Genomic DNA, 26,123 nt, shown 5'->3' on the forward strand with positions numbered 1-26,123 from the left:
GGCTGGGGACACCAGATGCTGTAGTAACTGCGATTCTGATGTAGGAGGTTCCGCCAGCCATTTTGCAACAAAACTTAGTTGGGCGGCAAGCTAGTAAAGTTCAAGATTAGGTAGATGTACCCTACCATCTTTGTATAGTAGTTGCAACACGCTGAGGGCTAGCCTGTAGCGACCAGCGCCCCATATGAAGTCTCTAATTACTGAGTCCAGATAGCGAAAGAAGGCTGTTTCTATATAGTGGTGGACATTCGTAAAGCCATAAAGAAATCTTGGGAGCACAATCATTTTGATAATGGCAATTCTGATAGCAGTTTGGAGCTGAAGGACATGATTTCGCCATGCCCCCCAGTACCCGGAGCGTGTTGCAATTGTGCATTATAGGTGTGTACGATCCGGATTCCTAGACATCTAAACAATTTTGCCTCCCAAGCTCGTCCCAAGTTAGGCAGGGCAGCTGGTCCAACTTGTGGAGGCCAGTTAGTGGAAAAAGTCAGGATTTATGTCTGTTAAACGAGATCCCAGATAGCTCGGCGAAACCCATCAAGCATCATGCTGAGCAGAGACTTCATGGTCCTCACCGTGGCGGCCTGCAGTGTCAACAGCCGTTGCACCTTGCCCAAGATGGCCGCTATGCTTTCCTCTGACGGAGATGGCAGGCACGACACTGTTGACAGGTTCCCAGAAACAGCACGTCCTGCGATGGAGTCAAGCAGGACTTTGCATAGTTCACAGAGAACCTCAGTTCCGTCAGCAGGCGAACAGTCCTAGTCGTATGGTCGACGGCAATGTCCTTTGAACTGGCCCGGATGAGCCAGTCGTCCAAGTAAGGGTAGACGTGGATCCCCCACAGCTGAGCCGCCACCGGCGCCAGGCATTTGGTGAAAGCCATTGGCGCCGACTTCAATCGAAGGATCCAATCTCGTCTCGTCGGGCGGGGACGCCCGGGCAGGGGGCGACAGGGGACACGTCCCGTCGTCGCCTCCGTCGTCATCCGTACCCGTCGTAGTCGTGTCCATGCCTGTATCATCCCTGTGGGTAGTGGACCGGGGGGGAAGGCAGAGAAAGCCGCAGAGGCGGGAGAGGAGGCCTAGGATGCGTCGTCCTCCTCTTAAGTGGTGGGCTCTCCGAAGGTCCTGGCTCCGGTTCCCCCGTCGGGTCTGGCTCAGGTACCTCCGTCGGGGGGAGGGGCAACCTAGTCCTTATCTCCGAGCATAAGGACTGGATGGCTGACAAAATGGCCGCCGAGGTGTCCTGCGTCGCTGGAAACGACGGGAGCGCGGGCTCTTGAGGAGCCTTGTCTGCGACACCGTCACTCTCGTCGTCGCCCTCGTCAGGATCCCTCCCGATGGGCTGGGCCTCTTCCACGACTTGGATGAGCTCCTATTCAGAGGTCGTGTCCGTATCCACGATGGCCACCAGCCCCTCCCCCACCCTTTCCAACGAGGACTTCGTGGGGGTCTTCTCGATGGGCCTGAAAGACTCCCCCCTCCGCGGTGGCAGGGAGACTCTGGTACCTGAGGGCCCCTCCACTGGTGTAGCCTCCACAGGCTGAGCCAGGGCCGCGGCGACCTCCTCAATCGAGGTCTTAGCAGGGTGAATTAAGGCCAACGTCACCTGCTGTACGCCTGGGACCTTCACCTTAGGGGGAGGGTCCGAGCCTCGCTCCCCCATTGCCGGAATCTTCGAGATCGACCGGGGCCTCTCCAGAAGCTTCGCCGGGTTCTCGGACTTCCTCTTACCCGAGCCAGAGCGTTGGCTCGTGGTTGATGACGCCGGGGAGGATGCGCCCTGCCTGGCAGCCAAGGAGCCCGACCGTTCGGCGCTCCCGGTGCCCACGGACTCGCGGTGCTTAGCCTTTTGTTGGGCCTCCGTCGCCGGGGCGCCCTCACAGGACTCAGAAGACCGCTCACACTTCTTTTTCTTCTTCTCGCCTGACGGGCTCTTCCCTTCAGCCAGTTGGCGAGACGGGGGTGGCGATCCTTCATGGTCCGCTCTGACATGTTCCCACAAAACGCGTAGTCCTTTTCCTTGTGCGTCTTGTCCTCATGGAGACAGTAGAGGCATAACGAATGCTCGTCCTCTTTGAAAACGTTCTGAAGCTGGCATCCAGGGCAGGTCCTGAACAGCTTCCCGGGCGTCGAGCTCCCTTTCTCCTGGGCCATGACCGGGGTAGGCCTCGGAACTTCTGGAATCCTCCAAAAGCGTAACTCGACGAAATCTTCACCCTTGAGGGGCGTAGAAACTCCGAAACGGATCCCCGTTGATCGAATGTAGATACGGTGGAGCTTGAGGCTCCATTTAACCGAAAAAATGAGAAAATCTCCTGAAAAAAGCGCGAAAACGCAGCAAAAGCTCGAGAGCTACAGCACGAGGACTCCCAACATTAGAACGTGCGGTAAAAATCTGAGGATGTCTGCCAGGGGCGGGGCTTAGGGAGAGGGCAGTCATTGGCTGGGGGCAGTATGACCCAGAGACCAGTGATTGGTTACTACTGAGAAAGACAGATCAGAAACAAAACTGATACTGATTTTTTCTATACCGAGGATTCCCGGCCTGACGACAGGAAATATTCATGAGCATGTGAATCCATGCCATACCCCATGCTGGAGAAATTCAGTTTCGATTTCAATATTAAACAACCGCACAGCGCTGTACTTACCTTAACGGATTCCGGGGGCCTGTTTTTCATCGTGCTCTTATGTACTCGCAGCACCACAGCGGCCTGTGAGGAGAAGAAGAAAACACAGGTTAGCTTTAAAAGACAATAAAGGCGCTGCACTTCGCGCTCTCTTTTACATAGAAAAAGTGCTTCTCCATCCGGCATACCAGCATCAAGACCGTCACACCTGAAAAGAAGGAGATCAAGACATTAACGAATTCCCACCATAAACAGAACAAAGACTTACAATTAACAGACATACCTGCCTACCAGCAGATTCAGGGTCACAGTAGGCCTTTGGCCCAAGGAAGGCGTACTGCACCAGTGAAGCGACTTGGGCAGCTCGCCAACCAACGTCAAGCGCCCCTGCACAAGAAATGCAGGACGGATAGCTCACCCTACAAATAACTAAGGTGAGACAAGAACCCAGTGGGAAGGGAATCAGTCAGAGGGTGGTGGGAGATTCATCCATTAGAGACAGTTATCACAAATCCTCCCTTCTGTACTTGCAGATTCATTATTCAGCACTGGGCAAATACGCATCCAGGGTTCCAGATCTCAGAGCCTTCCAGACGCTGCCGGGGATATCAAGTGAGCGTAACAGATGTCCGTGCCCTGGAGGGCTACAATGTCCCCCTTCCCCTTCTCCGCGACCAAGGGAGACGGTTTCGATGAAATGATGGGCATCACCTTCTCCGATGTCTTTTCGATGGGCTGGAAAGAAGATTCCCTCCTCGCAGGCAGGGACACTCTCGCTGTTGGGGCCGTGCCCTGCGAATTCACCACGGCACCTTCGCAAGGGAAGCCACCACTCCTTCGATGGAAGGTTGGGCCTTCACCTGATGCACCTGCGCCTTCACGGTCTTGGCCGGGTCCACGGCTTTCACCTTAGGGGGAGGGTCGGGACCCCGCTGCCCCTTGGCCTTCTCTGTAGGGCTGGTCTGGGTCTTCTCCAAAAGTTTGCCCGGATGGTCCGACTTCCTCTTTGAAGATCCCGAGCGTTGGCTCGTGGTCGAAGGCGCTGGAGACGCTGTACTCGCCCTGGCCACCGAGGAGCCCGTCACAACAGCGCTCCCGGAGGCAGTGGACTTGCGGTGCTTAGCCTTATGTTGGACCACTGCGGGAGGGGCGCCCTCAAAGGCCTTAGAAGACCGCCCACCTTTCTTCTCCTGGGCAGGGGAGCCCTTAGCCTGCAGCCACTCGTTGAGGCCTCGTTGAGGCGTTCGGTCCATGTGCGGGGCACCATCTCCCGACAAGCTACACTCCACGCGAGTCTTGTCCGAGTGTAGACAGTAAAGGCACAAAGAATGTCCATCGCCCGAAAAGACATTCCGTAGGTTGCAGCCAGGGCAAACCTTGGAGAGGCGCCAAGTCCTTCTCATTCGCCATGTCCATGCAGCATAGGCCCTGAAGAAGCTTCTGGAATCCTCCAAGAAGAAACTCAATGAAAATTCGCTCTTGAGGGGCGCTGAAGAATCCAAAAACGGGTCCCTGCTAATCGGAAGGTGGATCACTGGAGCTTGAGGCTCGATTGACCGAAAAAAAATAGAGTAAAACTTAGAACGTGCGGTAAAAATCTGAAGATGGCTGCTAGAGGAGGGGCTTAGGTAGAGGGCAGTCATTGGCTGGGGGGGCAGTATGACCCAGAGACCAGTGATTGGTTGTTAGGAGAAAGACCGTTGTTCAGAAGTGAAACTGATTTTTTCTTTACTGAGGATTCCCAGCCTGACGACGGGGAATAATCATGAGCATGACCCATGCTGGAGAACAGTTAATCTGTTTTCCTAAGCGGCCTGGTCTTGTCTACGTAGTAGAGGACTGCTCTCCTCACAATCTAGTGTGTGGAGTTTAACCTCAGCTGAGCTCAATGGATTGGTTTACGTGGAATTTAGAAATGAATTTAGGAGAGGATCTAGGAGGAGTACGTAAAACCAATTTATCTTTATGGATAATAAAGAAAGGATCCTGCACTGACAATGCTTGCAATTCACTATCTCTTCTTTTGGAAGAAACAGCCACTAAGAAGGCAGTTTTTTAGGTCCGGTGTTTAAGACTTGACTGATGCATAGGCTCGAAAGAGGGTCCCATGAGCTTTGCTAGTACTACATTGAGATCATATCCTGGCGGGCGGTTTAAAATTGGAGGGTGGAGTCTCTTAACTCCCTCCATGAATGCCTTAATGACTGGCACTTTCCACCACGATACTTTGAGAGGTGGTTATAGGCTGATAAAGCTGCCAGGTGGACCATTATAGAGTTGAATACTAACCCCAAATCGAACGAGTGGCGCATATAATTTAGAATACGTGAAGGAGTACATTCTATGGGGTTTATTTGTTTTGACTGGCACCAAATTACAAATTTTCTCCACTTGTCGAAATAGCAGTGCCTAGTGTTTGGTTTTCGTGTAAGGATATCCATACACTGCTGTAGTAGAAAAAGGTGTCCAAACTATGACTTCAGGATCCATGCCCGTGTTGGGTTAACAGGTCGGTTAGGTACGGGAGCTTGATGGGATCGCACATCGCCAATTTGCGCCGATGTGGATACCATGCCCATAGGAGCAACTAGGATGAGCGTCATCTGTTCCCTTTGCATCTTGTTCACCATTCTGCTCATTAAGGGTGTCGGGGGGGGGGGGGGGGGGAGCAAAAGCACATTTCCCTTACCAGCTCATCCATAGGGTGTTCTCTTTGAGTCTGGCTGGGGGAACTTCGATGCAAAGTCTGGGCATTGCTTGTTTTCTCCTGTAGTGAACAAGTCTAGTGTGGGGTAACCCCACTGAGAGAAGATGTGGTCTACGATGCTTGAGTCTAGTTGCCATTCGTGTTCCTCTGGTAGGGGATATCTGCTCACATAGTCTGCTAGAGTGTGGAGTACCCCGGGAACGTGTTGGGAGAATAGGGACTTTCCCCGTCCGAGTGTCCATTTCCATATTTTCTGCGCCAACTTGGACAGACTTGGAGAGTGTGTGCCCCCCCGTTTGTTGATTTAGAACATCGCAGTTGTGCTGTCCGTTAGAACCTGAACCGCTTGGTTCGATAGTTGCATTGCGAAAGTTTGCAGTACTGCGAGTACTGCTAGTAATTCCAGCAAGTTGATATGGTTTTGTGCTGTGATGCAAGTCCACAGACCATGTGCTGTGTGGTGAAGTTAATGATCCCTCCATGCGTCTGTTGTGACAATCGCTTGCGCTTCGGGATTGTGGAAGATTTTAACCAGGTTACTCACCGTAGTGACCACCCTACTCCTAGTCCATAGTCCTTACTTATGGGACATTCCTCCGTCCTGTGGGATGGGACCGGAGCGCTTTGTAAAAGCATTAAAAAATGTCAGTCCTTCCTCTCTTTCGACGCGGGGCCCGGCACGCGGCCGTAACCCCGCCCATCTCGGCTCCGCCCCGCGCATCGCCCATCAGTCCTTTTCCATCGCCAGATCAGAGACCTTTTAGCAATAACAGAGGAACCGTATTAGAAGGGACGGCGGGCGGGCGTATGGAGGAAAAGGGACTATGGACTAGGAGTAAGGTGGTCACTACGGTGAGTAACCTGGTTATACTCCTACGTCCCGTCCCCTTTCCTCCATACTTAAGGGAGATTCCCAAGCACTCCTTACAGGAACTATGAGTGGATGGAAGGAAAAAAAACCTTACTGAAACAGGTTCTTCAGCACAACCTGACCAAACTGAGCATCATCTCTTGAACTCCGGTCTAAACAATGTTTACAAAAAGCCGATGCGGAGGCCCAAGTAGCGGCCTTTGCAATGGTCTCCCAGGGGACATATTTCTGAAAGGCAACTGCGGCTGCCTTGCCCCGCACCAGGTGGGCATGAATACCTTTAGGAGACTTCAGCCCTTGAACGGTGTAAGACTCCGTAATGCAGGCCGCAATCCATCGGGGATGGTCGCCTTAGGGGCCTGCTTACCTTGTGGATTATCAAAAGGTGACTAACAGTTGAGAAGAGCTCCTAAATTCGGAAGTTCTGTCAAGATAGAACTTAAGAGCCCTTCTAACATCCAGACAGTGTAAAACCCTTTCCACCTCTGAAGCGGGGTTCGGAAAAAAGACTGGCAGGGAAATAGACTGGTTTAGATGGAACTCAGAAACCACCTTCGGCAAGAAAGCAGGGTTTGTCCGTAGGACCACCTTATCCTTGTGCAAAGCCAAGAAGGGATGTTCCACCGACAAAGCTTGGAGCTCACTCACGCGCCTTGCTGAAGTGACGGCCACCAAAAAGGACACCTTCCATGACAGGTGCTTGAGGTCCACCGTGGCCATTGGTTCGAAAGGCTTATGGCACAACGCCGTCAGGACCACATTTATATCCCACGACGGGTTCACACTGCAAATCGGAAGATAAAGGCGTGTCAATCCTGTAAAATGTCTCTTAACCACTGGATTAGACAGAGTAAGAACATTGGTCCGTAGATAGGTAGGCGGAAACCACCGAAAGATAAGTTCTACATGACAGAACGTGAACTCCCGACTCTGCCAAGTAGGATACAAAGGACAACACTGTCAATCGTAGCCCGCCTTGGGTCCAACTGCTTGTTTAAACACCAACGACAGAACCCAAGCCATTTGCCTCTGTACTGGGACCTAGTCAAAGGTTTTCTGGCTGCCTGGATAATACGCATGTTATCCGCAGACAGGCTAAGATGTTCTAAAGACCTGAACTCTGGCACCATGACGCCAAGCTGAGTGATTGTGGGGAGGGGTGCTACAGTTGTCCCCCACCCTGGTGAAGAAGATTGGGGTTCACCGGTAGCCTGATCGTCAGATACACTGACAGGTGTTGAAGTTCTGAGAACCAAAACCTGGCTGGCTACCACAGGGCTATGAGCAGAAGAGAACAGAGTTCTTCAATTTGCAAATCGTTCGATGAACTAGAGGCAGAGGCGGGAAGGCAAAAGCCCCCATACTGTGCCATGGAATTTCAAAAGCATCCACCTGAGAGGAGGCTCCCAGTCCGTTTCTGGAGGCATACAGAGGAAGCTTCTTGTTTGCCGCCGTAACAAAGAAGTCCACTTACGGAGTGCCCCAGCGCAGTTAAATCCATGAGAGGACCTACGCCTTCAGTTCCCACTTGTAGCTAACTATAGTCCGCTGACTGAGGGCATCTGCCGTGACATTCAGCTAGCCCGGAATGTCTACTGCAAGTAGCCAGACACCATGCTGAACCGACCACTCCGAAATCTGGATGGAGAGCTCCACGAGCGAGGGAGACTTGGTGCCCACTTGCTTGTTGATGTAAAACATCGACACCACATTGTCTGTGCGAATCCGGACCACCTTGTTGGCTATGATCGGTCTGAACGCCTTGAGCGCTAGGAAAATCGCCAGGAGCTCCAGATGATTTATGTGCAGGAGCTTGTCCTGAGGCGACCAAAGATCCGAGACCTGAAGAAGATCCAACGTTGCACCCCACCCCAGAAGAGAGGAGTCAGTCGTGACCGTGATCATTATCGTCGGGGCTGTGTCCTGAAACCCCGCCCCCACTGACAGGTTGCTGAGAGACAACCACCAGTCCAGGTCCGCTCTCATGGAAGCCGGAATTGTTATCAACTTGGAGTCCGGATCCACAGCCTGAAGCCAAGAGCTCCGAAGAGCCATCTGAGTCCGCATCATCTTGAGGCGAGCAAGAGGAAGCGCCAAAATGCACGAGGCCATGAGGCCCAGAAGCCTCTGAAACCAGCAGGCCGACATGCTCTCCGGCTGCACAAACATCTGACACGTGACCAACAGATTCTGTCCCCAGTCAGGTACACTCTGCAGTCCATAGTGTTCCAGCGAAAACCCAGGAAGATCAAGTCCTGAGAGACGGTCATGGAAGATTTCCGCCAGTTCACCAACAGCCCCAGGTGGAACAGGAGCTGGAGGAGAGACTAGAGATTGCAGGAAGCTTTCAGCGGGCAAGGGCTGCGCAAGAGCCAGTCGTCCAAATACGGATATACATGGATATCCTGCAGACGAAGATAGGCCGCAATCACCGACATCTTCGTAAAGACACACAGTGCCGAACTTAGGCCAAAAGGAAGCACTCGAAACTGGAAATGCTCCTCTCCCACAGAGAAACAGAGATATCTCCTGTGTGGACTCCAGATCAGGATATACATATAGGCATCCTGAAGATCTACAACGCTGGCTGGGCGTGATCATCTTGAATTTCTCTTGGGGTAGGAAAAGATTGAACTGGGAAAGGTCTAGGATGGTGCGCAGGCCAGCCTGGTTGGTTTGGTCACTGTAAACAGCTGGGAGTAGAAGCCCTCCCCTCGCTCCCAAAGAAGAACAGGTTCCACAGCTCTGAGGTCCTGCAGTTTCTGCACCTCGGCTTTTAGGGAGGGCGATCACGACTGCTGGAAATGAGGGTTGAAGGGTGGGGTAGGGGTAAGCGGAAGCCCGCCCGAGCGACTCACAAGGCCCACCTGTCCTTGGTGATGGTCTGCCATGGCTCCCAATGAGACGCAATGCGTCCTCCCACCGGGGTCTCGTGCGAGCGAGGAAAACCCTCATTTGGCAGGATTTTCAGTGGTGTTACCACCTGAACCTGAGGAGGAGGCTGAGGAATGGGAGAAAAACAGTCTGTATCCACTCTGCAGGATTTCCGGTCTAGGAAGCCCCTGAAACCAGAGGAGGGCTGGCTTTGTGACAGCGGTCTCTTGGTCCTAAAAGGGGTTTTAACCAAGACTGACAAGGACTTAGCTGTCGGGGTGCTGTCCTTCGTTTTGGTGAGCTCCACATCCGTTGTGGAATGAAAAAGCTCCTTACCATCAAACGGCAGGTCCAACACATTGTCCTGTACCTCCTTCGAGAACTTGGTGGCATGCAACCACGCCTGTCGAGAGGTGTAACACCCAGCATAAGGCCCCGAGCCGACATGTTGACGTGATGAGCCGCGGCCTCAAGCAGATCCTGGGCCAAGACTCTGGTATCAGATAAACACGCCTTAAAGTCTTCCAGCTTCTCGACCGGAATGAACTCCTCGAACTCTGACAGACCTTTCCACATCTTCATATTCACCCCCGCTAACACCAGTTCCGTGTTAGCCTGTCGGAGCTGCAAGGCCGAGTTAGCGAAAATGTTCCTCCCAAGGGAGTCCAGAAGTTTGTCCTCTTTCCCCAGAACCTGAGTCGCCGTCGTAGAAGAGGACACTGCAGGCCTGGACTGCAAAGTGGCCGCGGCCACCACTGTGGAGGAGTGGGGCGGGCAAGATGACAGGGCCACCTCTTCCGAAGAATGCAGCCTGTATCCCGCGTCAATTTTCTTATTGACGAAAAGTCCAGAGTGTGGCTTTTCCCAGACCCTGCGGACCTCGGCCAAAACGTCCTTCTGCAAGAACAGGCCGGTACGCTCCGAAGGAGACAAGGTGAACGCCTCCGAAAGCACACCATCCTGCGGAGCGGGTGCCTCGGGCACTGGCACATCCAATAGGCACATCATGTCCAGTATCCGGTCGTGAAAAGCTCTAATAGAGTGGGGCTGGTCTTCGCTGTCCTGCCTGCCCTGCGCATCATCAGACAGGTCAGAATCCTGCTGAACCATGTCAGGTACCGCCTTGTCCACGGGGGGCAATGGGGGCAAGGGCGGAAGGGTCGGTGGAGGCACCGTAGGCAAAGGCGGCGCCGGAACCATTGGTGGAACGGGTGGAGCCAGAGGCGCAGGCGGGCATATCTCCCTTGAAATACTCTCTCATGGGGTTGGTACGCACGAGTGACTGAAATTTGCTGAAAAAGGCGTCCTCCGGAGACGGTTTTGGAACTGCCGGAGAAGGCCTCCCATAATTCCAGGGTTGCCACACAGGCCCATCCTCCGAAGTGTCCACAAAAATCAAAGGTGCCGAACCCACAGGCAGCGAGACATTGTGCGGAAGGGGCATCCGGGCGTTCCAATCATAAACTGGACGAAACGGATGCTCACAAGGATTTTTATGTTCACCCGCAGAACCAACTCCTACACCGGAGGCCGATGGCATAGTTGTAGGGGAAGCACCCAAAATGGCTTCCGTGGTCGTGGCGGGAACAGCCACCATTTTGCCATCACCTGAGGGGAACTGCGGCACGTGTGGAAGTGAGGCAGGGGTCCCCGTCGGTGGGTCAGGGGTCTTAATTTTAGCCTTCACATATGGAACCTCGGCCGAGCCGGTACTATGATGCCTAGAATGTTTCTGTGACATACCAATAGCCAAACTAGCCTTCACAAGAAGGGCCTCGGCACTGCCAGTAAAGGAAGAACTTTCACTCCTTGCCCCCTCAACAGTTCTGGCGTCACCACAAGAGAGGGAACGGTGAAGAACAATTTTCACCGATAAGGCCTTGGCAGACCTCTCAGAAATGTTGGTCACTTCAGCCTCTGCACGAGGGACCTCGGACCCAGGTCCGGTAACAGCCTTAGTAGCGTGGGCCACAAACATCCGTTCGGTAACACCAAACCCAGCCGAGGCCTCGGGGCGCACCCCAGTACTTTTTAGGGAAGCCGATAACAAGGCCTCAGAGTGAGCTCCGGTACCCCACGACGCAGTAGAACAGGGTCTACAGGCAGCCCCCACAGGAGGGGCCTCAGAGCGTGCTCCGGTAAATCCCCAGTGACAGAGCGACCAACGCTCCTCCCGGCTCGGGAAGAGCCCGGAAAGGTATCTCCCGTTCGGGGTGCTCTGAAAAGTAAAGAACTTACTGGGCGTTTCTTCTTTTCGTCGATAAACGCCTGAAAATGTGAAAGAGGAGTACTTCGAAACACCTCTTCCCACCGCTCCAACCAACGTTGAAGTGCCCGGACCGAAAGGGAGTCGCAATAAAAACAGGAGTCCCAACAGTGATCCGGACCCAAACACTCTAGACAAAGAGGATGGGGATCTGCCCTCGCGAAGCGTCAGTGACACGATGAACAATCTGGAAAGTCTAGTTTGAACGACAGACTATTACACGATCGCTAGCGAGAGCCAGAGAGGAGGAAAAAAAGGGAAGATCTTCCGAGGATACAAGCGCGTCCAGTCCCGAACGAGCTGAGAAAAGGACTGATTGGTGATGCAGAGCTGAGATGGGTGGGGTTACGGCCGCGTGCCGGGCCCCGCATAGAAAGAGGAAGGACTAACATTTTTGACATTTTTTGGATGCTTTTACAAAGCGCTCCAGCCACGTCCCACAGGACGGAGGAATGTCCCATAAGTATGGAGGCAAGGGGATGGGACGTAGGAGTATTCCCTTTAACAGATTTTCTCTTGACCACCAGCATAGGCTTTGTACTAGTGTTGGCGAAACGAACACTAGATCGTCCCACTGACCACTTGCTTGAGACTTGTTTCACCAACCACTCCTGCACTGGTCGCATGTGCAGACGTGCATGTGGGACGAGGTATATGCACAATACCATCATGCCTAGCAAACGCATTTCTTTGCGTATGCTTATTTGGAGACCGGCTTGATACTGGGTATTTGCCGAAACATGTTCTGCACTCTTTACATGGATGGAAAGACTAAGCCGGTTCTTGTATCTAATACAGCTCCTAGGAACTGTTTTGATGTGTTTGGTACAAGACTCTACTTTTTCTCATTTATCGAGAAGCCCAACTGGAAGAAAAGATCTATGGTTCGTTGCGTGTTTTGTTTGCAAGGATGGGGAGCTTCTCCTGTGATCAGTCGTCCATGTAGGGGTAAACTGGGATTGCTTCCCTGCGCAAGTGCGCTGCCATCACCGCCAGTACCTTTGTGAATACCCTTTGAGCTGATGCTATTCCAAAGGGTAGCACCTTCAATTGGTAGTGCTGGTTTGCTACTTTGAACCGCAAGAGTTTTCTGTGCGTTGGGAGCATTGAAATATGAAAATAGGCATCCTTCGTATCCAATGTTGCCGTATAGTCCCTCCGTTTTAGCAGGGGAATTACTTCTTGTAGCGTTGTCGCAGAACTTTTGTGGCTTTACATAAGTGTCTGCAGGGAGTAAGTCTAATACTGGGCGCATGATTAGATTTTTTTCGCACAAGGAAGTATGCTGAATAAATACCCTTGTTTACCTCACTGGATGGCGCAATCTCGATGGCGTCCTTGAGGAGCAGCGCGTTGACTTCTATCAAGATGAGTTGTTCTTCTCTTGATGTCTTCCTTTGGCAAGGGGGGTGGTTTGATGGGGTTTCTAGGAGCTCCACGCAATAACCTCCCACTACCGTCGATAACACCCACTTGTCTGTGGTTATTCCCTCCTATGCGTGGGTGAAGTTTGAAATCCATCCCCCCCCATACTGGGGAGGCATAGGAGGGGACCAATAGCAAGCTGTCATTGTTTGCGAGGCGTCCCTCCACCTCTGGAAGTGGAGGATCTCCCCCGGCTACAGGACCAGCGCTGGCCTCTTAGATAGCCCTGGGACGCTTCAACCTGGTTGGTGTTCCATGAAGAACTCTGGTTTTGTCCATATCCAGAGCCTATTTGGGAACTTTGGCTGGGAAAGCGGTGAAAATTGTTCCCGCCCCTTTGACCAGTTTGTTTATTGGTAAGTTGCCGAAGGGATATGAGTCTATCGTACTCCTCTTTGGCCGACTTCAGAGCATTCTCCACCCCTTTGCCGAACAGTACATAGGGTTCCACCGGCTATTGAGCAACGTTGCCTACGTCTCGAGCTTAAAGCCGGACTGGCGAAGTCAAGCATGGCGCTTGAGAATAGTCCCTTCTGCAATTATGCATCCCGCATTGTCTGCAGCGTCGAGGTTGTTCTTTAGTAGGCTGCTGGCAGGTGCCTTGCCTTTAGCTGCTACAAGGCAAGTTTAGATTTTAGAGGCTCTGGTGCAGAGTCAAAAAGGGCCGTAATTTCGTCCCATTTATTGAAGTCATAGCTGGCCAACAGTGTGGAATTATTGGCGATCCTAGCTTGGAATGCTGCTGAGGTTGCAATCTTTCTACCTATGGTCTCTAGCTTCTTGCCCTCCTTGTCTTGGGGAGCTTCCGAAGAGGCCAAAGGTGTACCAGCCCTCTTCCGGGTAGTTGTGACAACCAGTGAATCCAGCCCAAGTTGTCCTCGGATCTATAAGCGATCAGATGGTGCCGGGCGGAATAGTTTCTCTATTCGCGGATTGACTGCCCTTGTTTGATTGGGTGTTTCATGTGAGGGTTGGATACTCTTTTGAACTGACTTTAAATTAGGTATGAACTGTGTGGCAGCTTTTTTGTCCCACATGGTATCCTCAACAAAATGTTTGTCCTGATTAGTTTTGTGAGTCCCAATCCCGAAGTGCTCAGCTGCTTTGAGTAAGAGGTCATCAAACTAGGGCTGATTATCCACTGGGGAATCAGGTAAAGGGGAATCTTGTGGAACTGGAGAGTCTATAGTATACACCTCTGACTCATCGTCATTATTATCCCCATCCTCATCATGATGGTAACCCTCCTCAAGATCCCCTTCCCGTGTCTGCATGAATATCATAAAGTGTGAGACCTCTATGTTGGAGGCTGGGATGGAGCTATGGGCGAAGTGGTGGAAGACCGGGGCTGAGAGCTCGATGCCTGATCAGTGGAAGGTGTATTTCGTAAACTTTCTAAGGCATGAGGGTTCTCTTCAAAGAAATTTGCAAAGAAAGTCATCACTCTATGTCCTCTGCTGACCATTTTGCTGAGCTGGGGATGACTCCAGGGTAAGGTACAGCAGGTGTGTGGGGTGTAGGTTTGTTCTTATCATGTAGGGCCTCACTTAATGGACCCTCCCCCTCCTCTTGTGGGACAGTTGCAGTCTCCATGGAAGAGGCAGACTCTATCCTAGGAGACCCATCTTTTTGGGTCTTGTCTTTATGATTAGAGCTCTTAGAGGAAGATTTTTAGGAATTAGAAAACATTAAGAAGGCTCTCTGGGACATGTTTTTTAATCAGCTGTGATAACCCTGAATTTTTAGACTTCCCTGCAGATTTTGACGAAATGCATCGAGTTTCGGCACTGGGAAAGAACTCTGCCGTGTCTGCCGACGTTTGGCATTCGGTTGAAGAAGATTTGTGGGCGGCGTCTTTCGGTTTATGGAGCCTGTCATGAGACGACCGAGACCTGGAGTGCCCAGAGGACAGGGAATCCACTGATTTTCCCCTAGACGCCGAATCTCAGCGTTTGTCCGGCGGAGCCGATACATCATCGCGGGTTGTGTGTTTAGTGTGGGGAGATGGAGTGCTCTTGCCGCCAGGTGTAGTCCCCACAACAGTGCCGCCGGCCTGTCTTGCAGGGTCGGGGGCTAGCACTTGGGAACGTGGCTTTTCACAGTGACCCTCGCCGTCCGAAAAGATGGCGCCGCTGCCATCACTGGAGGGTCCCTCCAAGTCCATGGCAGCCTCGGCCTGCATGGCGTGATGGGCCCAGCATTTCGTTCTGCGATCCTTAAAGGTCTTGGGTCCGAAGAGCTTACTAGCTCAGCAGTGCACTTCGTCGTGGTCACGGTTTAAACACAGGTTACAAACTCTATGTTTATCGATCCACAGGAACTTTTTATTACAGTTTGGGCAGAATTTAAACAGTGTCTTATCCATGTCTGGGGAAGGCAGCTGGGTGATAAGGGGAAGGGGTGGAAAAATACATTGTATGACGACCGTCCCCCACTCTCACCACTGTAAGGGCCTAGGACCATTGGGCCTTCCAAGGCTGAAAGGGGTCAGTCGAAAGTTGACTTCGTCCGACGGGCTGTGTTGTCCTTCTCTTGATTCTTCACCGCGTCGAGAAGAGGCGGTCGAAAAGGACAGAAAGAGTAACTATATTTTAAACTTTGCATAAGCAAATGGCGTCAGCTGAGCCGGCTTAACTCGGCACATTAACATTGATCTCCCCTATAACACTATGTCCCCCATAATGCCATTTACTATGGCATTTTGAATCCCTTCTCTTCTAATAAGTATGTGCTCTTGGCCTTTGCAACAGGAACGTGGCAAGTAAAGCCAGTCCAGAGTTCACCATTGGGTTGAATTTCAGGGGTTTTGTTGCGATTAGTTAAGGATTGGTTAAGGCAGGAAAAATATGTTATTTTCATTAAATTTCAAGGGTTTTTGTTATTCCATAGATTTCTTTTTTTCTACTGCACCACTGGCCACTGCCCAAGGCCGTGCCCACTGTATATTTTAAAAACACTACTAGACCACTAGCCTTGGCCATACCTCACTGTATGTTTTAAAAAAAACAAGAAAAAATGTGTATAACTTTGCCATAGCTGTGGGTACCACTATAATTAGGGTTGCCCGTTTTCAGTTTTTATATATTCTATTTCTATTTGTTTTGTTTTGTACTGCTGAGGGTGTTTGTCCAGTGTTTACAAAGAATTTCACAATCTGTGTTTGTGTTTTCCCCGTGTGCCCTCTTCAATCACACAACTGTTTTTTTCCATTGCAAACAAACACACGTTTATTCTTTCATTGCGTGCATAAATCGGGTAATATCGCTCATGACCGGCTGCAAGAATAACATATGCCCAGGTTTGAGAGGTTAATCTCGAAATCCATCCCAATACGATATGATAGTTTATTTATAACGCGCTTAATACCCAGAGGTTTCAAAGCGCAGACCCAGGGATCTAACCTGTGTTGGTCCATGTCGTCTTGCTTCCAAGGTGAGCATGTTGCCCCTGAGCTAGCCTCCCGAACCCCCTCGCTCAAAGACTCAATCACAGACTGATTGTGACCTGTTTTGACAGTGGTATTGTTATGTATAAAAGATGGCAGGCTTTGAGAACAATTTTTTTAAGCAATACGCAGTGAGATTAAATTATTTGCCAAGGATCACAAACTTTGGTTAAGCAGCATGCTACAAGCCCCTTGTTTTATGGCCGGTCACTTGGCGACTGTTGCGATACCCCAACTAACGGCAATTAAGCACCACGGTAAAGGGAAAAAAATGACCGGCTGCAAGAATAACATATGCCCAGGTTAAGGTCTACATAAATAACACCTTTTAAATGTTCATATTTTCACTATCAGTACAAAAAACTGTCTGGCTTACATATGTCGGTCAACAAAAACAAGTGGGGCAGATATATTATATCAGTGATGTGAACAATTTGTGATGTCATCTTTGATGTCCTGGGTGTTAGAGTTAGCAGTGCACGGTGGCGGCACGGGTTATGGTGGTTTAGCTTACCATAACTGCCATATTTCTTGGGGGGTGGAAGGGGGTTGGTTTTACTTGTAACCATAGCTTCCCTTTAACCAAGTTGTTTCACTGAATTTCATGGGTTTTTACCAGTGCACCCTAATTTGCTACAACTTCCTAATATCATACTTACCCCCAATATAGTAGCATTTTCGGCGATGTAGAGAGTTTGAACTTAAAACTGTGCCATTCCCCACCTCCTAACATTTTTAACACGTATATAAACTTTCTGCAACTTTTTGCACAGTTTTATTGTTTGCCGACGTCCACAAACATGTGACGTCATCACAGACTTTCCGGCCAGTGACACATGACCACGGGCGAGGTGGCAACGTGTCCGGCACCACCTCCATGCACTGCCACACCAAATCCAACCATTGTGATGCTCTCAGAAAGGCTGTTCCTTTCTACGAAGTAGTATGCCTTCTTCCTGAACAAATACTGGCACCACACAGGCTACTGCTGTGGGGCAGAAAATCCCACCATCTACTGTGCAAGCCATAAAAGAGGCTGTTGATCCATGTCTTTCCAAGACAACAGTACTCTGTATATAATGCAACAAACCACTCTGCAGGGGGCAACAATTCTGAAGCACTTTGGAGGCTAAACACTGCCAACTACCTTAGATTCAACACACAACCAACATCTTCTCCTGTCCACCTGCCCCTCAATATCTGTGGTTGGTGTCATCACTTCCCTAATTTCCCTCCCCCACCTTACTTCCTGGCCTCTCCTCAATAAAAATAAAAAAAAATACCAATTCCAAAAACACGTTAAAAAAAAGAAAAGAAAAAAAAAAAAGAAAAAAAAGGTTCCTTTAGGAACCACCTTTAACAGTTTAAAAGGAAAAGTTACTAAAAAATAATAAGCTTATAGACTCCATCTACTTTACATTTTTCAGTAAGGTAGTTCAACTCTAAGATTTTCCAACATTTCCATTTGCATTTTCTACTATGCTAATGGGAATAATGGGCAAATCTATACTAGAGAAAAAGGAAAAGAAAAAAAAAATACACATTTTGGTCCAAAATACTTTTCTCTAGCATACAAGGACCATAATCCATGGACCTTCAGGACTATCCACGTTCTCCTGTAAGGAACTCATGGTGGCAAAAGTAAAGACAAACACAAGTGATCACAGTTCAAGGGTGTTCATTAAACTGTATGCAGATGGGAAAAACACCTAATCTGAACCTAAATCTAAGATGGGAGCAAGCATAGACCATCACATGTAAATAAGGCAGTCCTTGTGGCGTTGTGTCACAATAAAAAAAAGGGCCTATACTAAGAAACCTATTGCCAAACTTTACAACTAATACAAAAAAGGTGAGATAGTTTTCAAGAAAAGAAAGAAGTATTCACAAATAATATGTCAGAATGCAGTAGATTGGGTCTCCCTTTCCCACGTTTTGAGCACGGGGTAAGGTGGGATCTTGGAGTACAGTACACTCTCGAGCTTCCCCAGCACGACGCGACAGTTCCACTTGCAGTTCTCAGGGCCGTCGATGGCCAAGTCGTTTTTCTGGAGTCTCTTGCCTTCGAGGGCCTGACGTATTTGAATAAAACAAAAGTACCTTCAACAAAATTAAAGTACCTTTAACAAAATGAAGGTTTGTCTCCTGGTTTTACTTAGGGTGAGGATTCTTCACCCATGGATCCCCCTCTTCCCGGCACTGACCCTTTGTAGTGTTGGGCGATAGCTTTTCACCCCTCTGGATCTCCCTCTTCCGAGCTTGGATCCTAAAACGGTGCCCATCGATATCAAGGCCTTCAGTGGGTGAGTCTCCTGGTGGTTCCGAGGGCCTGATAGGTTTACAAAAAAAAAAAACAACCAATGAACACAAAGTTCTGTTTTATGTATTTCTCTGGTGATGGCTTCACCCCTCGTTCCCTCTCTTCCGGGGGAGGGGGGGACCGCTCTTTGCTTTCAGCCTCCCTCCACCGGGTTCACTATGGCTCTCTTTGCTTTCCGCCTCCCTCCACCATGTTCACTGTGGCTTTTCCAGCAATCATCAATCTTAATGTCTTTTTAAAAGTTCCAGTGTAAATCCCTCGGCCGGGTTCACTTTTGTCAACACACTGTTTCTTGGGACTTAAGACTTTGCCCCTTCTGGTCAGCATGCCCTTGGCTGGGTTCACTCCTGCCAACTTCACATTCACATTTACTTTCAATATTTCCATGATTCACTTCCTTTGCTTTCTCATCTTGTGGGATGCACTTCTCTTGCTTTTATAGTTCTCAAGTCAAAGGCCTTTGACTGTACAGTGATTTTGCTTGACCTCTTTGACCTATTTTGGCGGCTCTCATATGGTCTTCTGGTACATGTAGTTTTACTCAGACGGGGATCGACCAGAGTTTCCCAGACCAGCACGCACGTGATGCCGGTCCCCTTCTGCGGCCGGACTCCCCCCATTACAATTTTACAGTTCTTTGAACTTCTCTCAACTTTGCCACTTTGCGCCTTTCATTCACCACAGCCCGGTTCTTATCGGTTCCCCTTCGACTCATGGGCTGAGATGAACCGCCTGGCTTTCCTCTTAACTGGAGTCAAGGCCGGTACCATGGAAGCAGGAGTCTCCCTCGCTCCGGCTTATCGGTATCAACACGCACTGTGTACCATTGACATCTGCTGCGGGACACTTAGGCTATTGTCCGCAGTCTTCAGATTCCTTCTGCAGAGGTTTCACAGGGGTTTTGTCGAGAAGGGCAAGGTCGTGTCTCTCCTCGTCGGCCTCTCGATTTTTGCCATCTTTCTCCTCTTTAACTGCCGGGTCTGGAGAGCTGTCTCGTCGTGTAGTGTGCGCTCTTGCTCCACATTTTATCTGTGTGGGAAAACGAAAAGGGCCGTCAGGTAGGTGTGTGTGATTTAAATCAATTGCCTGACTCTGCCTGATCATTGTGGCGGGACAAGTCAGTCTGCTGTGTTGGAAAGAGGAGGGGTTGAGTGTCGCAGTGTTCTGCGGGACAGGATGGGAAAAAGGTGTTATAAGGAATAATAGTCTTTGTTCTAGGAGGGTAGGTGATTTTGGAAGGGTAGATTATTCGAAATGAGTAGGAGGGTTTGTGGGTACTAATTCTTGTTTACTTTCGACTGGGAGTTCAGAAAGTGACATAGGGATGGGATTGGTAGGGTTTGTGGGGCAAACGAAAATAGCTGGGCTCATGAAATAAACAAGGGGGATTGTGGGAACTGTAGTATTTTAACTGAGCAGGTGGGAATGCAGGAAATAATAATCAGAGGGACGGGAAGAAGAATGATTGGCAGTATTCGGATAGGGAACAGGCAAACAAGGATTCTGAGAAAGATGGTTTCTGAATGCAATGGGGTGTGTAATGACTTCACCAGAGGCGTAGGGGATGGTGGATTCTCAAAAAGGACATTTATCGGACGTGAGGGAGGTCAAGTTGATACAGCTCATAAAAGCCTCAGGGACCTAGTCTTCCTCATCCCTGTCCCCGGTATAGTACCATGTCTCACCTGGGGCATTCACCTGAGCATAACCCTGGACTCCCCTACCCAGGTGATCCTCTCTCACTCATCCGCCCCCAGGGTTGGGATCTGAGAGCGCCAGCCCTCCCATGGTCACCTGAATAAGGGCTTCCAGAGGTTTACTTGGGAGAATACCCTCAGGTTTCTCACACTCCGCAGTCCCCTTTCCAGGCCACGCATCATTAAAAAACCTGGATTTCATGTGCACACCACAGCCCTTCTACCCTTTTTACTGTTATGTTTGTAAAACTCCCTCATTGCCTGCTTTCAAAGTTACACATCTATCCACCAATAACTTCCAAAAACTCTACATATAACCCTATCAACATATTAAACTACTGCACGCCTGTGCAAGAAAAGTGCATGAATAGAAAGGAGAGTAGGGATTGCCAAGTGCGGATAGGACCCCAGGAGGAAAGTGCCAAGAGATGCCAAGGTTGGAGGCCACTGGCTAACTGCTGAGGCAGAGGAGTCCCAAGGGGGGGGAATACACAGCCGCCAGGCTGTACACACCCCCAAGGGCACTGCTAAAGGGAGGCGAGGTGTACTGGTGTTGACTAGATATAGGGCCTGGAACCTGTCAAGTTCAAGAGGGACCAGGCCATCAGGCTCAATAGCAGTGGTATGAGTTAGCAGGGAAGGGATGAAGTCAAACAGGAAGAGAATAAACAGTTTTCAAAAGTTGCCAGAACTTAAAGAAGTCCAGCTCAAGTATAAAAAGGACTAGGAAGGCTGTTCCAAAGAGAGGCACCGGTCGAAGAGAGACATGCCTCCTGCTCCCTGTTTCAAAAAGCGTTTCACAAGCAGAGAGTTAGTGGATCAGAGAGCTCTAGCAGAGGAGTATTTAGGGAAACAAAGTTGGTGATATTGTAGTTCCAGGCCCCACAAAGCCTTCTCAATAATACAGAGGATCTCGATTTTCATCCTTGCAGCCACCAGGAGCCAATGTACACATTTTAGGGCTGCAGCGATATGATCCCTGGGCTTCAGGCCAAAGATCAATCTTACAGCCCTATTCTGGATTAGCCGCAGGGGGGCATGGCATGTACAACGAAGAGGGAGTTTAAGGAAGAGGCTATTGCAGTCGTCCACTCTAGGGAGGACCAAGGCTCTAGAGATGTTCAGCTTCTGGGGTAAGGTGAGGAACGGTAGAATGCCTGCAAGGAGGTGAAGCTGAAAGTGGGCCTTCTTTACAAGTTCCAAAATGTAAGGAGTAAAAGACAGAGGACTTAAAGATGACCCCGCCCCAAAGGGTTTTGGCCTCAGAGTATGGTGAGAGTGGAGGGCCCAAAAAAAGTAGCCAGAGGGTAGGAGGAAAACAGGGAACAAGAATCACAATAAGAAGGATGTCCGTCTTACTGGCATTGAGACTGATTGTTAACTGCACACAATCCCTGGATGGCGGCCAGACAATCAGGGACCAAAAACAAGGTGAAGAAATGAGTAGAGGAAGTTTCAGGAAAGCTGTGCGTCATTAACATGACAAAGGAAATGAGAAAAGAAAAAACATCAGGTGAGCCAGTGGGATGAAATAGATATTGAAGAGCCACAGTCCTAGGATAGAACCCTGGGGTACGCTGCAAGTAGAGAGTGAGGTGGTACAGTAGAAACACACTTGCAGCTGGGAAGGGCGGTGAGTAAGAAAAACAGGTTAGCCAGTCCAGTGCCCTGTCCATGATGCTAAAGGTATCATGATATCGTTTGAGTATACAATGGATGCCCGTATAAAAGTCGTAGGAGACATCAAAGAGCACCATCTTCAACTGGCCCATCATAAATACCATATACACTTCAATAATATTATTCCACCATATTACAAATACAGTATAATCCCACTATAGTACCTATAATAACTATACACATTGTTAATCCTTCTCGACCTATCTGCCACCTTTGACACAATCAATCACTCAATCCTCCTTGACCGCCTCCACTCCCTAGGCATTCGTGGAACCGCACTTAAATGGATTGCTTCCTTCCTCAAAGATAGGTACCAAATAACGATACTCTCCGCCTATACCTCCCAAGCCCGACCAGCCGAGACGGGAGTCCCACAAGGAGCATGCGTATCCGCCCTCCTGTTCAACCTCTACCTGACCACCCTGCACCGATAATCCGTTTGCACAACATCCTGTGCTACAACTACGCCGACGACACCCAGCTAATTCTAAAACTCATGAACTCAAATCTCAATCTCCGACCTGACCTCGCCTCCTGCCTCCTCGACATAGAACTCTGGATGACCCAAAGCCACCTCCTATTGAACCCCTCCAAAACGGAAATCATGGTATGTGGCAACTCCGAACTTCTTCCGCACCCACTACCATGGCCATCCGCCATGGGCAACTCTCCGACCGTTTCCAAATGAGTGAAAAATCTTGGGTGCACCCTTGACTCCGATCTAACTCTCTCGCGCCAAGTCAACAACGTCTCAAAGTCGTGCCACTACCACCTTAAAACCTTTAGACGCATCTTTCCATATCTCTCCTTTCCCAACAGACTATCCACCATCCAATCAATCGTTATATCAAGACTGGACTACGCAAACCCCATATACCTTGGAATCCACGCATACCAACTGAATAAACTCCAAAGGACACAAAACGCGGCAGCCAAATTGCTACTTGCGCTTGGCTCAAGAGACCACGTCTCCCCAGCCCTTAAGACGCTGCACTGGCTTCCAGTAGCCCGAAGGGTGACTTTCAAAACCTTATGCATCTCCCATCGAGCACTGCATAAAACTGGACCTGAATTTCTTCAAGACAAACTAAAACCCTATCACCCCACACGCACCCCAAGATCGAGTTCAGCAGGCCTCCTAATCATACCAAAGACAACTCAGTCAGGCTAGGCGGAGCATCATTCTCAGCCTTGGCCCCCACGCTATGGAATTCACTCCCACCCCACATCCACCTAACTGAGGACTTAACGTCTTTCCGCAAACTGCTGAAAACCTGGCTCTTCCCATAAAACCAACCTGCACCAAACTGTCCCAAAACAGACCAACAACAGCCCAACAACAGCCCAATGAAAGCGGATGAATTAGTGGAGCGGATGAGTACGTTGGAGGGGGTGTGTGCGCAGAGGGGGTGCGTGCGCAGAGGGGGTGCGTGCGCAGAGGGGGTGCGTGCGCAGAGGGGGTGCGTGCGCAGAGGGGGTGCATGCGCAACACGGATGAGCGTGTAAATCCCAGATGAGTATAGTAGAGCCAATCAAGTCTGGACAGCTGATGAATGCGGAAGTACGGAGTGTGTGTTTATTGCCTGAACTGACGTTTCTACAGCCCTGGTGAATGTGCGCAGATGGGGGTGTGCGCAGAGTGGGTGAGTGCATAGAGAGGTGAGTACGTAGAAGAGGAGGGCGTAACGCGGATGAGCCGCGGAAATTTCAGAGAAGCGAATAGAAGGCAAGAATGCGCAAACCGGATGAATGTGCACAACAGATAAGCGAAAACAGGATAAATGCGTAAAACAGATGAGTAGGTGGAGCAGATGAGTAAGTAGAACCAACGAGTCTGGATAACTAATGAATGCGGAAGTGCGGAGAGTATGTTTACCGCCTGAGCGGACGATTGTATTGACCGGACGAATGTATGGTGTAAAGGTGTGTAGGAAGCGGATGAGGGCATGGTCCGGATGAGGATATGGTCTGGATGAGTGCCGGGAGCGAATGAGTGGCGGGAGCTGACCGTGGAATAGAGCGCATGGGGTATGGAGCACGTGGGCGTATGGTAGGATGGGTGTATGGAGCAGATGGGTGTATGGAGCAGATGGGTGTATGGAGCAGATGGGTGTATGGAGCAGATGGGTGTATGGAGCGTATGGACGGATGGGCGTATGGAACGGATCAATGTATGCATTGGTTGTGTCTATGGAGAGGCTGAAGCAGTCAAGAGCGCATGCCTAGCGCTGTCAAGACGCATGCGTGGGGTGGACATGTGGACAGTCGGGTGGCGGACAAGAGCACATGCACTGAGTTGACTAGACCGCGAACCAGAATGCATTAGACCAGACTGGAATACATAGAACTGATAGGTGTCCATCCTCGGTACGGACTGGAACGCATAGAACTGCGTGACGTATATAGTATGGTTTAGAATGCAAAGAACGCTTGAAAGAGCATATAACTCATCATATCACACCACCATGCTTACCCTCTCCCTTACATCACCACTCAACTAGAACACAGAGATACTATGACACCATTCGGTATAATTGTTCTCATAGTAACATCCGCCATTCACTCCACATCACTCTAAGTTGACACTGCTGGTCTAACACCCCCCAGCCAGGCGTTATCCTCAGGCCTAACTCACCCGCAGCCGTTCTGGATAAAACCTGCCTGAACGAGCACATTCTCCTGATCCCTCAATCACCACACCTAACGCTAAGAAGCAGCTACTACACGGATATCGCACAAGCTGCACACATACCCGGTGCTCACACGCACCTTTTGACTCTCTACTGATCTGAACTTCGGTTCCCAAGGGCGTTCAACCTACCAGCGCCTGGCCACTGGTCACAACCACCACAATACAATTAAACCATATAATAACAAGTATGTACAATACACCTTCAAATAACCAGACTCGCCCTAAACCCCCCGCAATCCAAATGATGTTTCGGGACACTAAAAGGGACTGCGGACTCTGCGGCATCTGCACACCTTTTTACACCTAAAAACAGCTCCATGTCAACTTTATTCCACTCCCCCACCCTTTCCAGACCCTCTTTCGGCCACCAAATGACCCCAAATGTGTTTCCCACACTTTTTTTTTTTTAACTGCGCTGTCTGCGGGCACCGTCTGGTGTCCGTGAATCCAAAATGGCCCAGTTTCCCAAAATATGACACAGCTCACGTTTTCCACCATCCAATCAGCGGGTGCATACAATGTCTCGCCAGCCACAGATTGGCCCACATGTGTCCGCGGACAGCAAGTCAGGAAATAAGTCTGCTGACAGGACCCAGATAGCAACATTTTTTGTTACCTACTTACATTTTGGCCATTAAAAAAAAAAAAAACACAAAAAAAAAAAAAAACTACGTATTTACAGCACACGCTCGGCACCAAGCCGCCACTCCTAGCATGAATTTGGTAAAAATCCATCCAGCAGTTTGGGCTGTAGGCGCAAGCAAATTGTTTGTATTGCGTCAATGAGGATTTCCACACATTTTAAGACCTCCCCCCCCTTACAACTTTGCCCCCCTGGATGAAGCTGCACCAACCTTCGCAAAATCATTGCACAAGAGCGATATACTTTTTTTTTGCAAACTATGGTGATGATTTGTCAAACAGCACCAAAGTTATAAGCCACCCAAAGAGTTGAGCAATTTAACCATAACTACAGTAGCGCTACGGCAAGCCCAGTAAAATAAATATATATATATTCAGCCCTGGCCAGTAAGCACAGCCATGCTCACTGTACATTTTACAACACTACCAGGTCACTAGCCATGGCCCTCAGCTGTGTCCACCATATATGTTACCCCAGTAGAACAAGTTACTCTCTTACCTGGTAACGTTCTTTCGATGGGATGGTCCGACGACGTATTCCATATCTATGACAGTAATCAGCACAGCTGTGCTGCTTCGGAAAATCTTCGGCATCTGCGTCCTGCGTCAATGACGTCGATATGCCGCGCTTGAGGACCTCCTCTGACGGCCGACGTCACTGGATGTTACAAGTAGGACGCACAACGCCCGTAGCCTCAGTTGTAGTTTTTTTCCCCAGAACGTGTGCTGCCAGTCTGACACACAAAGCCTTGCGGAAACGTAAGCTGCAATCGCATAGGAAATTCTGTAGCGGGGGAAGGTAGGGAGGGAGCTATATGGAATACGTCGTCAGACCATTCCATTAAAAGAACGTTACCAGGTAAGAG

General features: G+C 50.0%; 1 protein-coding gene across 3 annotated transcripts in view; it reads right to left on the bottom strand.

The window, feature by feature from the left end:
* The window catches only part of PI4K2A (phosphatidylinositol 4-kinase type 2 alpha), a 362,467-nt gene that overhangs the window by 191,960 nt on the left and 144,384 nt on the right, over positions 1–26,123 (bottom strand). The window contains exon 6 of one of the 3 annotated variants that reach the window (XM_069611566.1): positions 19,288–19,575. The exons of the other annotated variants lie outside the window; for them this stretch is intronic. Coding sequence (XP_069467667.1) covers positions 19,399–19,575 — 177 coding nt within the window. The 3' untranslated portion in view covers positions 19,288–19,398. Of the gene's footprint in view, positions 1–19,287; positions 19,576–26,123 lie in introns of those variants that run through there. 3 annotated transcript variants of the gene reach the window in all.

Source organism: Ambystoma mexicanum, chromosome 8 (assembly GCF_040938575.1).
Source record: "Ambystoma mexicanum isolate Mex_15411 chromosome 8, UKY_AmexF1_1, whole genome shotgun sequence".
NCBI lineage: Eukaryota > Metazoa > Chordata > Amphibia > Caudata > Ambystomatidae > Ambystoma > Ambystoma mexicanum.